Source organism: Danio aesculapii, chromosome 16 (assembly GCF_903798145.1).
Source record: "Danio aesculapii chromosome 16, fDanAes4.1, whole genome shotgun sequence".
NCBI lineage: Eukaryota > Metazoa > Chordata > Actinopteri > Cypriniformes > Danionidae > Danio > Danio aesculapii.
In genome coordinates this window covers 52,892,023-52,911,056 of record NC_079450.1, presented here as the reverse complement: position 1 = coordinate 52,911,056, position 19,034 = coordinate 52,892,023, and the positions used below count along the sequence as shown (strand labels likewise).

Genomic DNA, 19,034 nt, shown 5'->3' with positions numbered 1-19,034 from the left:
AAACATGCCAATCTATTCTAGAAACATGCTAACATATATGTACTCATCCATGCCGACTGTTTCAAACTTCATGAAAACTGCTTCAGTTATTTACACTTTAAAACGACTTCAAACTTTTAGACTCGGCTTTTCAAGCCACCATAAAATTTGTCCTCAAACTTTAATATCTAGTTTTGAAATTAATCTAGATTATTCTAGATTAAAATGGCTCATTTGAATTCTGCCGAAGGTATTCAGAATATGTGTGCTACCCAAATAATAAGTCTTTGAGAACGGGTTTCTCAAGCCAGGTGGCGCATTAGACCAGGGGCTCATCTCCTATTTCCAAAATGCATCACAAACTGCTTGAGAAACTGTTCTACTATGATAATTGGTGATAAAAAAATGATGTTCAATAAGATGTACTTGTGTTTACTAACTGTTTATTCAGTTAAACATGAATATTGAACTGTAGGCCTACATAAGCTCCAAACAGCGATTTCATACTTGCTTTTGATGTACGTACATACAGAAAATGCTGCTTCTCAGTGCCAAGTTCACAGAGCCCTATGACGGTGTGTCAAACATTGAGTATGTTTACTAGGGCAACAATACTTTAATACGATTTTAATATGATTGAAACAATACTCTGATTAAACAGCAATTTTTGATTACCTTAATGCGACCAATTAAGGCAATAAGGCAAGATCTGACTCAGATTAAGCACTGTATACACCTTTTATATATATATACCACCAATCAAAAGTTTGGGGTCAGTAGGATTTTTTTAGTGTTTTAAAATAAGCGTTTCCTGCTCACCAAGGCTGCATTTACTTAATCAAAAATGCTGTAAAAATTGTAATATTGAGGAATGTTACTGCACTATAAAATAACCGTTCAAAAGTAGTTTATAATTTAATTTAATACTTCAGTCTACAGTATCAGTCTACAGAGATTTCCCAGTATTTCTCTGTTGCAATAGGAGATCACAATATTACTATGGTATAAATACAGCACTACAACATACAAAAGAGAGAGAACAACTTAGAACGTCATTTACCTGTTTAATAATGATTTGATCAGTTGTAGTTTGAAATTACACTGTTTTTCTTTTAGGGCTTATTATGCAGTCTCTGTCGCTCTCTTATGGATGAACATCATCAACTGTCTTTGCTCAAAGACAGGCTAATGGCCGCCAACGTGCTGTCTCTCAGAAATTAAAAATATTTAAAAATAGGCACTATCCTTATAAATAAAAACTGCATAGTTGCAATCTAAACAATTACATTCTCGCCTAAAAAGGTTCAAAATAACGTTGTTGCCCAACAGCAGCAATATTTGTCAAACTGTAGAGTGTCATCTGCTTGTGGGCGGAGTAATACACAAGGGTTAAGAGGCTGGACGAGTGCTGTTACTGGCAGAATATTGCACGGCCATCAGCCAATCAGATTTAAGAACCAGACAGAACTGTTGTATAAATATAAATATACAACAATAACTTAAAATTCTTTAGTTCACTGCAGTGAATATGTCAGGGAAAAAAAATTTTTTTTTTTAATTCGATGAACATAGTTCAATATAATTTAAATAATTAAAATAATTATAACAAAAGTTAAATATATTGAAATAATTACACAAATGTGACTTTGTCACATAATTATTCCATTCAGTTATTTAACATATATATTTTTAACTATATATTTTTTTATAAATTGTTATTTTACTTGTGTTTCCAAATATTTTTTCATGATTGATTGATTGATTGATTGATTGATTGATTGATTGATTGATTGATTGATTTAAACTTACAAAAATGCCTTCATGGTATAGTTTTAACCCTGTTCCATCCCAAATTTCTATTTCAAAAGAAAGTAATAAAAAAGAAAAGTGTGTTCATAAAACCATTTTATCAGGTAACAACACAAACAACAACAACAATAATAATAATAATATTAACAATAATAATAATAATAATAATAATAATATTAATAATAATAATAATAATAATAATAATAATGATAATATAATAATATTAATAACAGTAATAACTACAACAACAACAACAATAATACTACTACTACTACTACTAATAATAATAATAATATTAATAATAATAACAACAACAACAATAATAATAATAATAATAATAATAATAATATTAATAACAATAATAATAATCCAGTGTTTAACTTGCATTTGATTCTTTTATTGATTTTATTTGGGCTCAAAATATACTGCTAATTTCATTTTACTTCGGCTTAGTCCCTTTATTCTTCAGGGGTCGTCACAGCGGAATGAACTGCCAACTTATCCAGCATATGTTTTACCCTGCGGATGCCCTTCCAGCTGCAACCCAGTACTGGGAAACACCCCCACACACTCATTCACACACACACTCATACACTACAGCCAATTTAATGTTTTCAATTGGCCTATAGCGCATGTGTTTGGACTGTGGGGCAAGCCGGAGCACCCAGCCTAGCTGGGACTCGAATCAGTGACCTTATTTCTGTGAGGCGACAGCGCTAACCACTGAGCCACTGTGTAAAATAGGAAATTCTATTTTAATTATTTTCTGTATGAATTATTTACTCAGTGTGTGTGGAATGATGAAACTGTACACAGGAACATTCTGCATGCAGTGACATTTCTGTTTTGACATTTCTTCCCACATGACCCGGCGTCTGCTCTCGCCAGCGTGCGACCAGCTGTCTTTAGGTGTAGTGGCAATATTTGGACCGTCTCACAGCTCCTCGTCCAACGCCGTACAGTCCATCTGCAATGCCCTGGAGGTGCCACACATTCAAGTGCGATGGAAACACCACCCGATGGACAACAGGGACACGTTTTACGCCAACCTGTACCCGGATTACTCCTCCCTCAGCTACGCCATCTTAGACCTGGTGCAGTTCCTCAAGTGGAAGACGGCCACCGTGGTTTACGATGACAGCACAGGTGAGAGATAATGACTTTCTGTTTAGAAGCATGTCGTCGTAAACTCTGTTACCCGAAGAACTCTTCATCGTCACCTTTAAGAGTGTATTTCAGTCTCTGCGCTTCAGCGATAAGCAGAAGTCTTTTAATGTTCCTGTTGCTGTCAGAACGAGTCTTCAGGCCTTAAAACTGCTTGAATCAAAGCAATCGAGCGCCGCTGCTTCTGACAGAACGGGAATGGAAAGCAAATCATATGAGATGTAACCAAAAAAACGTGATAAAAACATATTTATTATTAAAAATACAAGACATGTGCATGTCGAATTGACTGCCTGGATTTTTAGAGCTCACAAACACCCTTGTGAAGAGGAAGTGCACTTAGCATAGTTTTATAAAGTGGATTTTTAATGCATGTTATATACTTTAGGCCAGAGGTGCCCAAAGTTGGCCAATGGCAACGTTTGATTTGAACCGCCATCCCATCTGAGAAGAGAGGGAGAATACGCTTAGTTCACGCGGCCGCCATTTTAAAACATGAAAGCGAGGCTGCTGTGGGATGAAACCCGGGAGTATAGGATCAGAACTGTAAACATTGCAACAACATGCTGTGGACTACAAACCTCCAGGTGTTGCTGCGATTTCAGAATGCAGATATGGTGTAAACTAGGGGTGTCAAAATTAATAGTTTCTTCGGTGCACCGCGAAGCAGAAGCGGACAATTCGGTATCGGTTTAGTAATAATCTATGCTAAGCTATGTCGCCGTAGCTTACTATGGCAAGGGAGGCGAGCGCGAGTATTTACAACCAGGCCCGGATTGGCTTATCAGGAGGACCCGGAGAATTCCCGGAGGGCCAGTCCGTTTTTTGGCCGTGAGGTCCGGTTTCCCTAGCTGCTTGCACTCTCAGCAGTCGCATTTTTTTCATTTATTCATTTATTTTAGCATAACCTCATTGTTTTTATTCATTATTTTGCCGCAGCTCAGATCTTTTTTTTTTTTTCTCTTATTTTCTTTTATTTATTTATTTTCTTATTTATTAATATAATTATTTTATTTGTTTATTTTTTTCTTGCGAAATGCAGCCTGCAGGTTAATGATGATGTAACTGTCATTCGACCCCAAACAGCGGCACCTGAATATATTATTGAATGTAATAATAATGAATATTACACCTGCTTAATGAAAATCAGATGATTCACTACATGAATCTGACATAATTTGATCAGAAATCTAAAAACGGGACAAAAAGATTAAGCCATCAATAGAAAGGAATACTGTGGTTAAAGAAGTCTCGCAGATGACAGTGCAATGCGTTTTTCCTCCACGCGCATTAGCATAACAGTGGCATTGTGGTCCAGTGTTCAGCACGTTGCATTACGACGCTGTCGACCGGAGATCGAACCTCACCTAAGTAATTTATTTTTAGTTTTTTTCTTCACTTTTAGTGTTAAGACATATATTACTGTTTGGGTTACTTATGTTGGTGTACATATTTTATTTTTTATTTTTTGTGTGACCACCGTTACAAAGTACTGGATATATATATAAAGAATTTTGCACAGAATATATAAACATATAGGCGACGCAGTGGCGCAGTAGATAGTGCTGTTGCCTCACAGCAAGAAGGCCGCTGGTTCGACCCTCGGCTGGGTCAGTTGGCGTTTCTGTGTGGAGTTTGCATGTTCTCCCTGCGTTCATGTGGGTTTCCTCCGGGTGCTCCGGTTTCCCCCACAGTCCAAAGACCTGCGGTACAGGTGAATTGGGAAGGCTAAATTGTCCATAGTGTATGTGTGAATGAGTGTGTATGGGTTTCCCAGTGATGGGTTGCAGCTGGAAGGGCATCCGCTGTGTAAAAGATATGCTGGATAAGTTGGCGGTTAATTCTGCTGTGGCGACCCCAGATTAATAAAGGGACTAAGCCGAAAAGAAAATGAATGAATGAATATAAACATATATTGCAGGAAATGACATTGTGATGTTTTAAAGAATAGTGTTGGAGATTGAATTGGAAATGACCTTATTTTAATATAGTCAGTCGTGAACTATATTAAACTATATAGTCAGTCGTGATAATCTAAACCGAACGGAACTGTGAGACCAGTGTACGTTCACAGCTCTAGTGTAAACATCATTGTAATATCATTTAGTTAAATTTAATTTAAACAATTAAAAGCCTATTAGGCATCAAACTACATCACAATCTCATCCTAGGCTTCAGTTCATGGCACCAGGTAACGTAAACACATTGGGGGCTTCCCTGCTTGCTAGTAACCCGGTGAGCGATAAAACAATGCAGTCCTCTGTAGCACACCCTCGTGTTGCCTGTAATAGTGGTGTCCCTGTACTGAGTTTTTAAAAACGGCCATTTCCCGCTAACATTTATGCGCGGCTAAGCGCGTTCTTAAACACTGCTAATTTGCCATAGTATTCACCAGTGCTCAACAGAAATGACTGTGATTGGTCATCCGTTCATTGCTCTTCACAGAGTGCAAACACAGATGAACGAAGACTGAAGCACTTTAAAGCCGCAAAGATCACTCGAGTCATCCGCGGATTGCTTGTCTGTGTTTGCACTCGGTAAACAACGGTGAAGAGCAGTGAACGGTTGACCTCCACGGCCAATCACAATCATTTCTGTTGAGCACCAATGGATACCATGGAAAATCAGTGCTGTTGCGTTCAGCAGCGCTTAAATGTTAGCGGGAAATTGATTGTTTTCAGTAACGAAATTCAGTATCTTGACAAGTCTAATATAGTAAAAGAAACAGTTCATTAACCGGAGTTTGATAAATGGCATCTAAAACGTGTGTTTGGGAAAGAAAACGTTAGTACAACGTTCCAGTGAGACTCAGGCGATACTTCCGGGTTTCTTCCCACCGCAGCCTCGATTTCGCTTTTAAAAATCAGTCTATTAATACTTTCCGGATGCATTATATTTGGTTTTTGGCCCATCCTACAAAAACATTTGGGCAAAAACTTTAGGTGAACACAAAATGCATTTTATTTGTCATTTATTTCAAGTGTATCTCAGTTTAATTCAACCCAGACGCATTGGAAAGTCATGCCTCAGTCTGCATTATTGTGAAATGTATAATACGTTGCCCTGGGTACGTTTTATTGCACGTTTCAGTTGATAAATACCCTAGAGGGCGCTGTCTGCTATTTTGCGAATCTGAAATGCCACATTGCCACTAGTTTTATAGGATTTATGTGGTGTGCAAAGTCCTCCACGAAAAGATTATGTTTTATAAACAAATTTCGGAAGGAGCACGCACAGAAGTTTCAGTATTAAATACGTTATTGACAATTATTCTATTATCCAATCAGTTCTTGACCAAACCCCTTTATATACCAAAGCTGTCTTACCTGCAGCATCTCACGACTTTAGTATCCCTCCACCACCCCGTCACCTCACCTCTTAAGCATTACAATCCCGGGGGGGGCGTTCTGGGGCCGGGCTAGATACTTCGCTCGAATCACAATTCCTCTCTGTTTCCTGATAAGAGGAATAACTCGAGTTTGGGTGTCTTCCCCGAGCTCAGAGCCCTCTCCCCGGACAGCACGCCAAATACGCCTTATTCTGAAACGATTGCAAGTGTGAACTCGTGAAAGCTTTATTTATCGATAAAATATTTTCCTGTAAATATCATTAATGTGAAAAAGGACAAAAGTTGTTGGTGTCACGCTGCCCCCTAGTGCACAAAAGTGTAGGCATGTCATTCCAATAAATCTGTGTTGGTTTAAATTTAGATTGGATTCAATTAGTTACACATTAGGTGACTTTATTAATGAGATCTTATTGTAAAGAGTTATTACCCACACACGATTTATTTAACTATCGTGAAGTTTTTATTTTATTATTTGAGCAAGAAAACAAATAATAATAATAATAATAATAATAATAATAATAATAATAATAATAATAATAATAATAATTGTGGCACTCTCCTATTTACTGCTCTCCAAGTTTACTTAACTATGACTATTTCACTGAAAATAATGGTTCATTGGATTTACTAATATTCTAAGGTGGTTGCAAGTTAAATGGGATGAATTTAAACAAATTAAGTTGAACATTACTCAAATTAATTAGCTTTTTACAATATATAAATTGTTTGCAACCACTTACCTTTTTTCAGTGTTTCGCTGCTGAGAAATGAGAAAAGGGTCCATCATTCACTTTCCTGCTAAAGGCTGGTTTGAACAGGTCCTGATATGCCTGCTGATTGACTGTGGCACTCAACTCTTCTTGCGCAGGTTTAATCAGACTCCAGGAGTTAATTATGGCTCCATCCAGGTATAACATCAGGTTGAAGATCCGACAGCTCCCTCTGGACACCGTGGACACCAGGCCACTGCTCAAAGAGATGAAACGGAGCAGAGAGTTTCGCATTATCTTCGACTGCAGCCACACCATGGCCGCGCAGATCCTCAAGCAAGTGAGTGAGAAAGTGACTATGTTTACAGGGACATCTGTAATCTAATTATGTGCTTTAATCTGAATAAGACAATAATATGATGAAGGTGTTTACAGTACATGAGTTGCTTTTTGAATGTTCCTTTCATGATCCTATTTTACATGTTATAGTACATAGTTCGATTAACGTCATGCCATCACAATTCAACCCTAGTTTCCTATGGAAAAACAGGTTGGGTTCGCCATCCATGGCTGAATATGTGTGAATTTAAATGCTGGCCTCACAATTTTGGATCTGTATTTCGATTAACTTAAGTAGTAAACTTCATTTTTAAGCCAATAATTAATTAGTTTATGGTCTGTCGTCAAGCATTTGATTTTAATGTGCAGCCCTTTCATGTTACATCACTGAATTCTGTGTAGCTGCACGAAGATGTTTTTTTTTTTTCATTTGCCACAAGCATTTCTCAAGTAGGTTGTGCTCTTGAATTTATTACGAAAGTAGCATGTTTTCAAAGAAAGGTAGCACAAGCTTATATTTGAAATGAGAATAAAAGAGCAGATATGCTGCTGAAAAAGAGGACTATGGTGAAAGTATTTAGTCACAGTGGTTGTTACGGCTGGAGCTCCGGCATCATTTGTTTGAAGATGCCATTTGCTTTGATGTGTTTTTACAGAGCCGAACATCAAAGCTTTGCAGGCACCTAAAGTGTGTGTTAATTTTGCGAAGTTGAAGTCTATGGCAACGCATAATTCTGCACCAGAAAATGTTGCCGGAGCCAAAGTATACTTTAGTTTTTACATACAGTTAAAGCCAGAATTATTAGCCCTCTTGAATTATTAGCCCCCCTGTGTTTTTTACCCAATTTCGTCATAATGTGAGGTGGGATGCTGACAACAGAGGTGCAGATCGAAATGCAGGTTTATTAACAGAGATGGTCAGGCAAGCAATGTTCAACACTGGAGCAAACTGATACTGGCAATCCAGAGTCGTGGTCAATACACAGGTCAAAAGGCAGGCAGCATACAACGTAAACAAACAAACAAGGCGAGGGTCAAAACCTGCAAGGAGACCGCGTCGTATTGTTCACAGTGCAGTATAACAAGACTCAGCCAAAAGGTGTGTGTGCATGCGCTGTATTTAAAGCTCATCTAATCAGTCTTTGAGCAGCTCCCAGGTGTGTTAGTGCAATAAATCATGATCTGGAACAGGTGTGTGTGTGTGTGGTGCATGACTGGAACTTGTAGTCCATATACCAGCGGATTTGTAGTCCTTTAGCAATCTGCCAGGATTAGATCGCTGGTGATTGTGACATTCTGTTTAAAGGGAGGGAGATTTTTTTCAACACATTTCTTAACATAATAGTTTTAATAACTATTTTAATTCCTTATTACAATTTTTTTTTATCTTTATCATAATGACAGAACATGATATTTGACTAGATATTTTTCAAGATACTATTATTCAGCTCAAAGTGATGTTTAAAGGCTTAACTAGGTTAATTAGGTAATTTATTGTATAACAGTGTTTATTTCTGTAGACAATTGATAACAAATATTGCTTAAAGGGCCATGAACCACCCCCCCCCCCCCCCCCCCCACACACACACACACACACCTTTTTCAGTTCAAGTCTACCTCAGAAATTTTTCAAAAAAATTCTCCTTGATTAGATTAGATTAGATTAGATTAAACTTTATTGTCATTACACATGTACAAGTACAAGGCAACGAAATGCAGTTTAGGTCTAACCAGCAGTGCAATAGCAGCAAGTGCAGGATACAGGTATATATAAAGTGCAGTTATAGAAAAACTATGGCGATATTTACAGATGGATGTACTATCGACATTATATACAGGTTGTATTAGCTATGATGGATGTGGAGCAGCACTGTGAGCAGAGGGAGTGGGCGTGGCCAACAGTGCAGGGAAAAAAGAGTGAAGCGAGCAGCTGGCAGTCGGCTCACAAAATGAGACACGAATCGTGAGGAGACCCGTGATTTTATAGTTTACAAAGTTAAAATGCAAAGAAATAAACAAGAAGTAATTCAATGCCCTGCTGCATTTGTTATTCGTAATTTCATATATACACAACCACAATTTGTTACATCGTTATACAGATAATTGTGCTTATATAAACACTATAAATAAGGAGGACTTCTCTCCTCCATAGAGGTATAGTTGGTTTTATATTCGGATTTTCAGACATTCTCCTTAATAATATACTTTCAGAAAAGTATTCTTTTCAAATTCTTTTTTTTTTTGTCGGGGTTTTTCACCTTTATTAGATTGGACAGTAGAGAGTATTGACAGAAAAGCATGGGGAGCAGAGAGAGGGGAAGGATCGGCATAGGATCGCGAGGCAGAATCGAACTCGGGTCGCCGTGAGCACCGGAGTGCATGTGTCGACACACTAACCACTACACCAACGGCACCGACATTCTTTGCAAATTCTAAAATAGGGAAATCATAACAGCAGCAAATGACTATCAAAGTACAACATTGTTCATAGTGAATTAGATAGTGTTAATGTTGTTTAGAAGTCACACTTGCATGCTAATTCCGATCGAATATTCAAAGTAACATGGATAGCAGTGCAGTCTCTTAGATTAGGTAAAGTTGGTTTTATATTCGCACATTTGTTCATTTAGAAAAAAAACTGTTGTAAATGCACACGTCTGGTTCGAGCTTCTCCCCCGGAGAATCTTCAGTCTATAGCGATCAATGATTGGCTCCTTTACTAATAGGCGAGGCTTAATTCGCCATATGGACCAATACACTTTTCCTATTCAAAACTATACGAGTGACTTGTCTTGTGCATTCTATAGTCTTAAACATAACTTCTCCTTCAACTTATTCCCTTATTTATCAGGGGTCGCCACAGCGGAATGAACCACCAACTATTCCGGCATATGTTTTGCGCAGTGGATACCCTTATGCATAAACATAACTTACAAGATATCTAAATGGCAGTGTTCTGCTGTTCATTCATCGTTGGTGTGTGTGCTTTAACTGCCGGCTGTATGGTTTTAGTTGAACTGATGAAGAAGTTGTGTGTTTCTCTGTGGCTCGAGCGCTCTTAATAAGCTTAGTCCCGCGGTCACCTGTCTACAAGCTGTCTGCGGCTGGTGTTTCTCTGTCAGCCGCTCCTGAACTTCTGTCGGTGCGTGTTCATGTTCTCCCCCTCAGGCCAAAGAGAAATGGGAAATGCAGACGGACGCTCAGCCTGTCTGAGGCGTCTGTGGGCTAAATCCCACAAGTTTTTAAAAGTGTGTGAGTGCGGGAGTCAGAGTGTGTGCCTGTCTATGTGTGTGTGTGTCTGTCTGAGTGTGTGGCTGTCTATATATGTGTCTTTCTTTCTGTCTGTCTGTCTGTCTGTCTCTGTGTGTGTGTGTGTGTGTGTGTGTGTGTGTGTGTGTGTGTGTGTGTGTGTGTGTGTGTCTCTGTCTATCTATGTGTGCGTGTGTGTGTGTCCTTGTGTGTGTGTCTGTATGTGTGTGTGTGTCTGTGTGAGCGTGTGTGTGAGTCAGTCTGTCAGTCTGTGTGTGTGCGTGTGTCTATCTATGTGTGTTGTGTGTGTGTGCTTGTGTGAGTCTGTGTCTGTCTGCTTGTGTGTGTGTCAGACTATGTGTGTGTGATTCTGTATGTCTATGATGTGTTTGTTTGTCGGTCTGTATGTCTGTCTAGTTGTGTGTGTGTGTGTGTGTGTGTGTCTAAATATGTGTGTATGTGTGTGTTTCTGTTTGTTTTTGTCTGTGTGTGTGTGTTTGTGTGTGTGTCTTAATATGTGTGTATATGTGTGTTTCTGTTTGTTTTTGTCTGTCTGTCTATCTGTCTGTCTGTCTGTCTGTCTGTCTGTCTGTCTGTCTGTGTGTGCGTGCGTGTGTGTGTGTGTGTGTGTGTGTGTTTGTCTGTCTATGTGTGTGTGTTTCTTTTTGTGTGTGTTTCTGTCTATTTGTGTGTGCCTCTATGTGTGTGTGTTTGTTAGTGTGTGTGTGTGTGTTTTCTGTGTTTCTGTGTTTCTGTGTGTGTGTGTCTGTTTGTGTATATGTCTGTATGTGTGTGTGTGTATGTGTGTGTGGTTGTGTTTCTTTCTGTGTGTGTGTGTGTGTGCGTCTGTGTGTGTTTGTTTGTGTGTGTGTGTGTGTGTGTGTGGTGTGTGTTTGTCTCTGTGTGTGTGTGTGTGTGTGTGTCTGTCTATTTGTGTGTGTGTCTGTATGTATGTGTGTGTGTTTGTCTGTGTGTGTGTGTGTGTGTGTGTGTGTGTGTGTGTGTGTGTGTGTGTGTGTGTGTGTGTGTGTGTTTGTTTCTTTGTGTGTTTGTGTGGGTCTGTCTGTCTATTTGTGTGTGTGTCTGTATGTGTGTGTTTGTCCGTCTATGTGTGTGTGTCTATCTGTCTGTGAGTGTGTGTGTGTGTGTGTGTGTGTGTGTGTCTGTCTGTCTATGTGTGTGTGTGTGAGATCTAGAAAGCACAGATACACACACACACACACACACACACACACACACACACACACACACACACACACACACACACACACACACACACAAAGAGAGAAGTGGTTATTTCTGCAGTCCATTGTGAGGAATGAAAGAGTTTCTGACTTCTGCTCAAACTTGACTGATGACGGTCTGGAAGAGGGAAAGGAGCTCAGCATAACCTCAGCTCTTCCTCCAGGCAGATGGCATAATTAAAGCAGACATACGAGCTCCAGGGGGAAAGCCAACATTTGTACAAACATCAAAGCACATGTTTTGGGAGTAACTGTGACCAATATAGAAAGCGGCCATAATGTTTCAATACAAGAATGATGGCTCATGATATCCAGGAGAACTGTGAATTCATGCAGCCGTAACACCAGCTGTGTTTCCATCCACCTATTGTTGATGGCAGGTAGGGTGCCAGAAAAAACGTGAAATAACATCCGTTAAATTACAGAAATGTATTATAAAATAACGGCCATTAGCTTACATGTTAAATTACAATAGCTTACCGTAATATATCCAATATTTTACTTTTTTTATGGGAGCTAGGGTGCCAGAAAAAAAATAAAATAACAGTCGTTAAAATAGAGAAATTGAACATAAAATAACAGCCGTTAAATTACAGAAATTTACCGCAATATGTCCGTTATTTTAGATTTTTTTTTCTGGCAGTTAGGATGCCAGAAAAAAGTAAGATAATGGCTGTTAACTTACAGCAATTTACTGTAAAATAACAGCCGGTAAATTACTAAAGTTTACCGTAATTCGTCCGTTATTTTACGTTATAGTTTTTTTCAGTTAGGGTACCAAAAAAAAGTTAAATAACAGCTGTTAAATTACAGAAATTTACTGTAAAATAACAGCCGTTAAATTACAGAAATTTACTGTAAAATAACAGCCGTCAAATTGCAGAAATTTACTGTAAAATAACAGCCGTTAAATTACAGAAATTTACTGTAAAATAACAGCCGTTAAATTACAGAAATTTACTGTAAAATAACAGCCGTTAAATTACAGAAATTTACTGTAAAATTACAGCCGTCAAATTACAGAAATTTACTGTAAAATAACAGCCGTTAAATTACAGAAATTTACTGTAAAATAACAGCCATCAAATTGCAGAAATTTACTGTAAAAAATAACAGCCGTTAACTTACAGAAATTTACTGTAAAATAACAGCCGTTAAATTACAGAAATTTACTGTAAAATAACAGCCGTTAAATTACAGAAATTTACTGTAAAATTACAGCCGTCAAATTACAGAAATTTACTGTAAAATAACAGCCGTTAAATTACAAAAATTTACTGTAAAATAACAGCCGTCAAATTACAGAAATACAGCAAATTACCTAACAGCAGCTAGGGTGCCAGAAAAAAGTAAAATTTTGGCTGTTAATTTACAGAAATCTACTGTAAAATAATTGCAGGTAAATGAAAAAAATTACAATAATTCGTCTGTTATTTTACATTTTCTTTGGCAGCTAGGGGGCTGGATAAAGTAAAATAAAATAACGGCTGTTAAATTGCACAAATTTACAATAAAATAACAGGCATTAAATAACAGAAATTTACCGTAATACGTTCATTATTTTACTTAATAAAATATGAACATAAAATAATGGCTGTTAAATTACAGAAATTTAGCGTAAAATAACAGCTGGTAAATTACAGAAATTTACTGTAATATGTCCGTTATTTTATGTTTTTTTTTGTGGCAGCTAGGGTCCTGGAAAATTTTTTTAAAAATAATGGCAGTTAAATTACAGAAATGTATTGCAAAATAACGGCCAATAAATGACAGAAATTTTTCATATTTAAAAAAATTACAGGAAATTGGTTATTTAACGTCCGTTATTTTGCACATTTTTTTTTCTGGCAGCAAGGGTGCCGCACAAAAACTGTAAAATAACGAATGTTAAATTGCATAAATTTCCTGTAATTCAAAAATACGTTTTTTTGCTTTAATTTTACAGTAGATTTTTTGTAATTTTGTAATCTTATACTGAACTGTACATAAATATTGTGTAAAGTTACATAAAATCCATGAAATTGTACATAATGAACAGTGCTATAATTCAAATAATCAGTCATAAATACGAAAACAGTGTTTTAATCATTTATTCACCAAAAATAAACATAAATGCAACAAAATTAAAATAGAAAAATTGTCCAAATGAAAAAATTAGACCACTGTAATAACATGAAATTCATTATGTTTACAACTGCAAAAAAAAATAATAATAATAATTGAATTAAATGTCATACAAACAATACAATCATCATTCTTGACCAAAAATAAATAAAAATAAATAAATATATATAGTACTATAATAATAATAATAATAATAATAGTAATAATATATATATATATATATATATATATATATATATATATATATATATATACAGTACATGATGGATGGGTGGTTGGTTTCTGGGGAAAAAAAAAATTATATATTGAATATACAGGAACAGGCAGATGATGACTGGATTTTCATTTCTTTTAAGGGCCCTCATCATTATTAATATTCTTCTGAAATAGCTGCCATTCTATAAAATACAAGAAACAGACGTAGAGTTGAATAGTTCAACAGAGTTCAGCAGCTCTTCATAGTTCCGTCATTTCGATTCAATTTCATTTGTTGTGCATTGTGTGTTCTGACTGCCACAACGATTGCAAATGACTCTGACATGACATAGTGACCTTTTTCATTGTGTGTGTTTTTGTGTCCCCGTCCCTCCTCTTCCTCCAGGCGCAGATGATGGGGATGATGACCGAGTACTATCACTACATCTTCACCACTCTGGTAATGTACCGCAGTACTAACAGCAAATTGAATGTCATTTGTTCTTGCGCCGCTTCCACTTTGTTTTTTTGATGAATGGCTTTTAATTGCAGATGAGCTTTGGATCCAGTCTGCAATATCAATTTCACTTGACAAAACAGCCTTAATGGAGTTTCCGCCACCCCAGTGTAAACATTAGAGTCCTTCCCTCAAGCTCAAATCAACAAAACGTCTTTGAAAAGCATTTACAAAGGCAACAAAGTGTGTCACCTCGGGATTTAGAAGCTGATGAAGTTGAAATTGATGCTCAGGATGTTTAAAGACAAGATTGTGTGTATTCTATTGTAGTATTTATCAGTATTTTGAATTAGCTTACATTTTTTTTTATGTTTGACATTTCATATTTTATATCCACCAGGACATTTCCACAATTTCATTGGCCACCATTTTGTTGCTGGGAAATGTTTGATTGATTGATTGATTGATTGATTGATTGATTGATTGATTGATTGATTGATTGATTGGTTGATTGATAATATTCGTTCGTTCGTTCGTTCGTTCGTTCGTTCGTTCGTTCGTTCGTTCGTTCGTTCGTTCGTTCGTTCGTTCATTCGTTCATTCATTCGTTCATTCATTCATTTAATATGTTTGTTCAATTTATGTGTTCATTCATTCATTCATTCATTCATTCATTCAATTAATTGTAATTGTTTATGTATTTCATCTATTTATTTATTTATTTTAGTTAGTTAGTTAGATAGTTAGTTCTGTTTTTTATGTTTTATATTGCATATTTAACATCTACTGGGACTAGTGCTTTTCAACATTTCCCAATTTTGTGGCTGAGAAATGTTCGTTCGTTCGTTCGTTCGTTCGTTCGTTCGTTCGTTCGTTTGCTCGCTCGATCATTCATTCATTCATTCATTCATTCATTCAATAAATTTGTTCGTTCATTCATTCATCCAATCATTCCTTTGTTTGTTCATTCTTTCGTTCGTTCATTCATTCTTCGTTCGTTCAATCACTCATTTGTTTGTTTGTTCATTTGTTCAATCATTCCTTCATTCATTAGGTGCGTACGACTTCATGCAGAGCTGCGCAGACCAATTGAAATCTTTTAAAGCGGTGCACGCCGGTTAGAAATTTTTGTCCCGATTGATGCTGTTTTGACGCCACGTGACTGTCACATGTGGCATCAAAGTAACAGTGCTCCGAGGTCTGATGATTGATTCAGACGGTGCAGCATTTGAAGGAGCAACTGCAGGAGCCGCGATGGTGACACCGATATTACACGATTGGCAGAGTTCACCGTATGGCAACAACCACGTATGTTTCGGGTAAAATATTGGACAACTTCCGTCTCACAAATTTCAAAACAAACAACTTTTTGTACTATCTCAATCTTATACACAACATGCTTATTAAAAGGCTACAAATATTTTACTGCAGTAATCATTAAATCGTTAAATAATTTGTTCATAATGACTAGATTTTTTTTATAGGTTTATTTTGCCTTTTTATACAGGCTACTGTATTTAGCCCCATAAACGATTTAACTGATATGTTTTAGTAAATAACCTAAATATTAACTCAAATTAGTCTTACAGACTTGTAATAAAATAATTATCCTCATTGATCCTGACACCCCTGTCAAGCTTTCTTAACTAATTAAGTTTACATTTTTTTTTTAAATATAAAAATATATGATTATAAAATATTTTTTTCCTGTCAGGCCATTTATGCAGAAATGTTAAAAGTGACATTGAGACCTGCTCTTTCTGGGAAATTTCTGGGAAAGTGTAGCTCATTTATTTTGGTTCTGTGTTCAATGTTTTTTGGATAAAACTGCTTTTTAAAAAATGCTTTCATTATCAGAAATAATCTTAATCACTGTTTAGGACTCAATCAAAATACCGTGTTTTGGGTTTTACACTAATACATGACGGAAAGTTTTATATCTATAAATATAAATAAATGGAAACCCCTTTTTTAGCATATTCAAACAAGACCTGGAACAGTACTGACATACCATTCAACATCTAGTAGCCTAAAGGCTGATGCTTCACCTCCTAGAGTTTGTGCTTATTGTTTTGAGTTTAATAGGCCTATTCGTGGATATTTATTCCCTTTTTATGTACCCTCTTGTTTTCCCCTTATTTCTCATGCGTTTGTTATATAGGCTACTTACATTTGATTAATAATTCCCTTCTTTAAAAATGAACTATAGTTTGTAGAGACTGTATTTTGTTTTATTTGTACTGTAAATCTTTTGTTGTTGTTGCAAAAAAATAAATAAATGATCACGCCATGTGATCTGTCATCATGACTGCCGCAACTTTGAGCCCTGAAGTGTCCGGCTTGATGGCTCCATTTTCAACTTTGCGTCCGCCTGCGCTCAGCTAATCTCGTTCATTGATGCCTGCAGTCGTGCTTTATGTCAAACGCACCTATTCATTTATACGTTCGTTCGTTTCAACTAATATTCATTTGTTTGTTCATTCGTTTGTTTGTTAATGCGTTCATTCTTTGTTCGTTAATTTAATAATTCGTTCGTTCATTCATTTATTTATTCATTCATTCGTCCATTCATTCTTTCCTTTGTTTGTTCATTTGTTCATTCGTTTGTTTGTTAATGCGTTCATTCTTCGTTCGTTAATTTAATAATTCGTTCGTTCATTCATTTATTTATTCATTAATTCGTCCATTCATTCTTTCATTTGTTTGTTCATTTGTTCATTCGTTTGTTTGTTAATGCGTTCATTCTTCGTTCGTTAATTTAATAATTCGTTCGTTCATTCATTTATTTATTCATTAATTCGTCCATTCATTCTTTCCTTTGTTTGTTCATTTGTTCATGCGCTTGTTTGTTAATGCGTTCATTCTTCGTTCGTTAATTTAATAATTCGTTCGTTCATTCATTTATTTATTCATTAATTCGTCCATTCATTCTTTCCTTTGTTTGTTCATTTGTTCAATCGTTTGTTTGTTAATGCGTTCATTCTTCGTTCGTTAATTTAATAATTCGTTCGTTCATTCATTTATTTATTCATTAATTCGTCCATTCATTCTTTCCTTTGTTTGTTCATTTGTTCAATCGTTTGTTTGTTAATGCGTTCATTCTTCGTTCGTTAATTTAATAATTTGTTCGTTCATTCATTTATTTATTCATTAATTCGTCCATTCATTCTTTCCTTTGTTTGTTCATTTGTTTGTTCGTTTGTTCATTCGTTCATTCATTCTTTTTTTCAATCATTCATTCATTTTTATTCATTCGTTTGTTCATTCATTTATTCATTCATTTATTTGTTCGCTCGTTCATTGTTTGTTTTGTTTGTTCATACATTCATTCATTCTTACCTTCATTCATTCATTCGTTTGTTCAATTATGGTTCGATCACTCTATGTATTTAGTTATTTATTTAGTTGGTTAGTTTAGTTTATTTATGTGTTGCTACACTGTTGGGGAATGCTACAGTTAAAGTATACATCAAGGCAAGACAGGTTTATTTATATAGCACATTTCATACACAATGGTAATTCAAAGTGCTTCACATAAACAGGAATACAAGTATGGAAAATAAAACCAACTAAGGATACAAATTATAAAAACATTATAAACTGTGTTTAAAGAGATTTTTCACATAGGCATTTGTAGCTCCGCCCACTTTTAAAAGAGCACAATCTTATTTGAATTTAAAGAGACAGTCACCCAAATGGCCTAATTAGAATCAAAGGCTAAAAGGGACCATTTAAAAGAGTTTTTGTGTGGGCTATTTTGAGCTGAAGCTTCACATACACACTCTAGGGACATCAGCGACTTGTTTTACATCTTGTTAAAAAAGAGTAAAAGGTCCCCTTTAATGTTGAGCACTGTTATATAAAATAAATCCTACCAAAATAGCTAGTAATCTGAAGTTGGCATTTGCTGAAATCATGTGCTTCTGGCAGGTTTAATGTCAAACCCTATATATGTAAGCATTTATACTTAGCTATTTATTAATTAGGTTTTGCAACAGAGGGTTTTGAGTGGCCTTGTAATGCACCTTACATGTCAAGCTTCTGAGTTATGACCGAGGTTTACTGATCCTTGCTTAAGGCTTGATTGCTACCCAGCACACTATCAAAACTAATCAACTGTGTGTTTTTCATTAGATTATTACAATCTTGTAGCCAATGTGAATTGATCTGTGATAGTTTCACACATTTATCACTCATTATGATAAATAGACCATGGCAGTCACCCAGAGGAGATACAGTACACAAACTGGGTTTCACCGCAGATGATGATGCAAATAAATGAACGTCATGCATTGTCTGAATATTGCGATCTAGTCTGTTGGTTAAAAAGTGATTCTATTAATGCATTTTTATGTTTATAAAGACATCAAAACATAAGTTAATAATATTATTTGTACCTTACTTTATATTTTCTA

The 19,034-nt window shown here is 36.1% G+C and overlaps 1 protein-coding gene across 1 annotated transcript in view; it reads left to right on the top strand.

Moving 5' to 3' along the window:
- The window catches only part of grik3 (glutamate ionotropic receptor kainate type subunit 3), a 248,163-nt gene that overhangs the window by 118,807 nt on the left and 110,322 nt on the right, over positions 1 to 19,034 (top strand). The window contains exons 3-5 of the mRNA XM_056474801.1: positions 2,677 to 2,934; positions 7,170 to 7,351; positions 14,569 to 14,622. Coding sequence (XP_056330776.1) covers positions 2,677 to 2,934; positions 7,170 to 7,351; positions 14,569 to 14,622 — 494 coding nt within the window. The remainder of the gene's footprint in view (positions 1 to 2,676; positions 2,935 to 7,169; positions 7,352 to 14,568; positions 14,623 to 19,034) is intronic.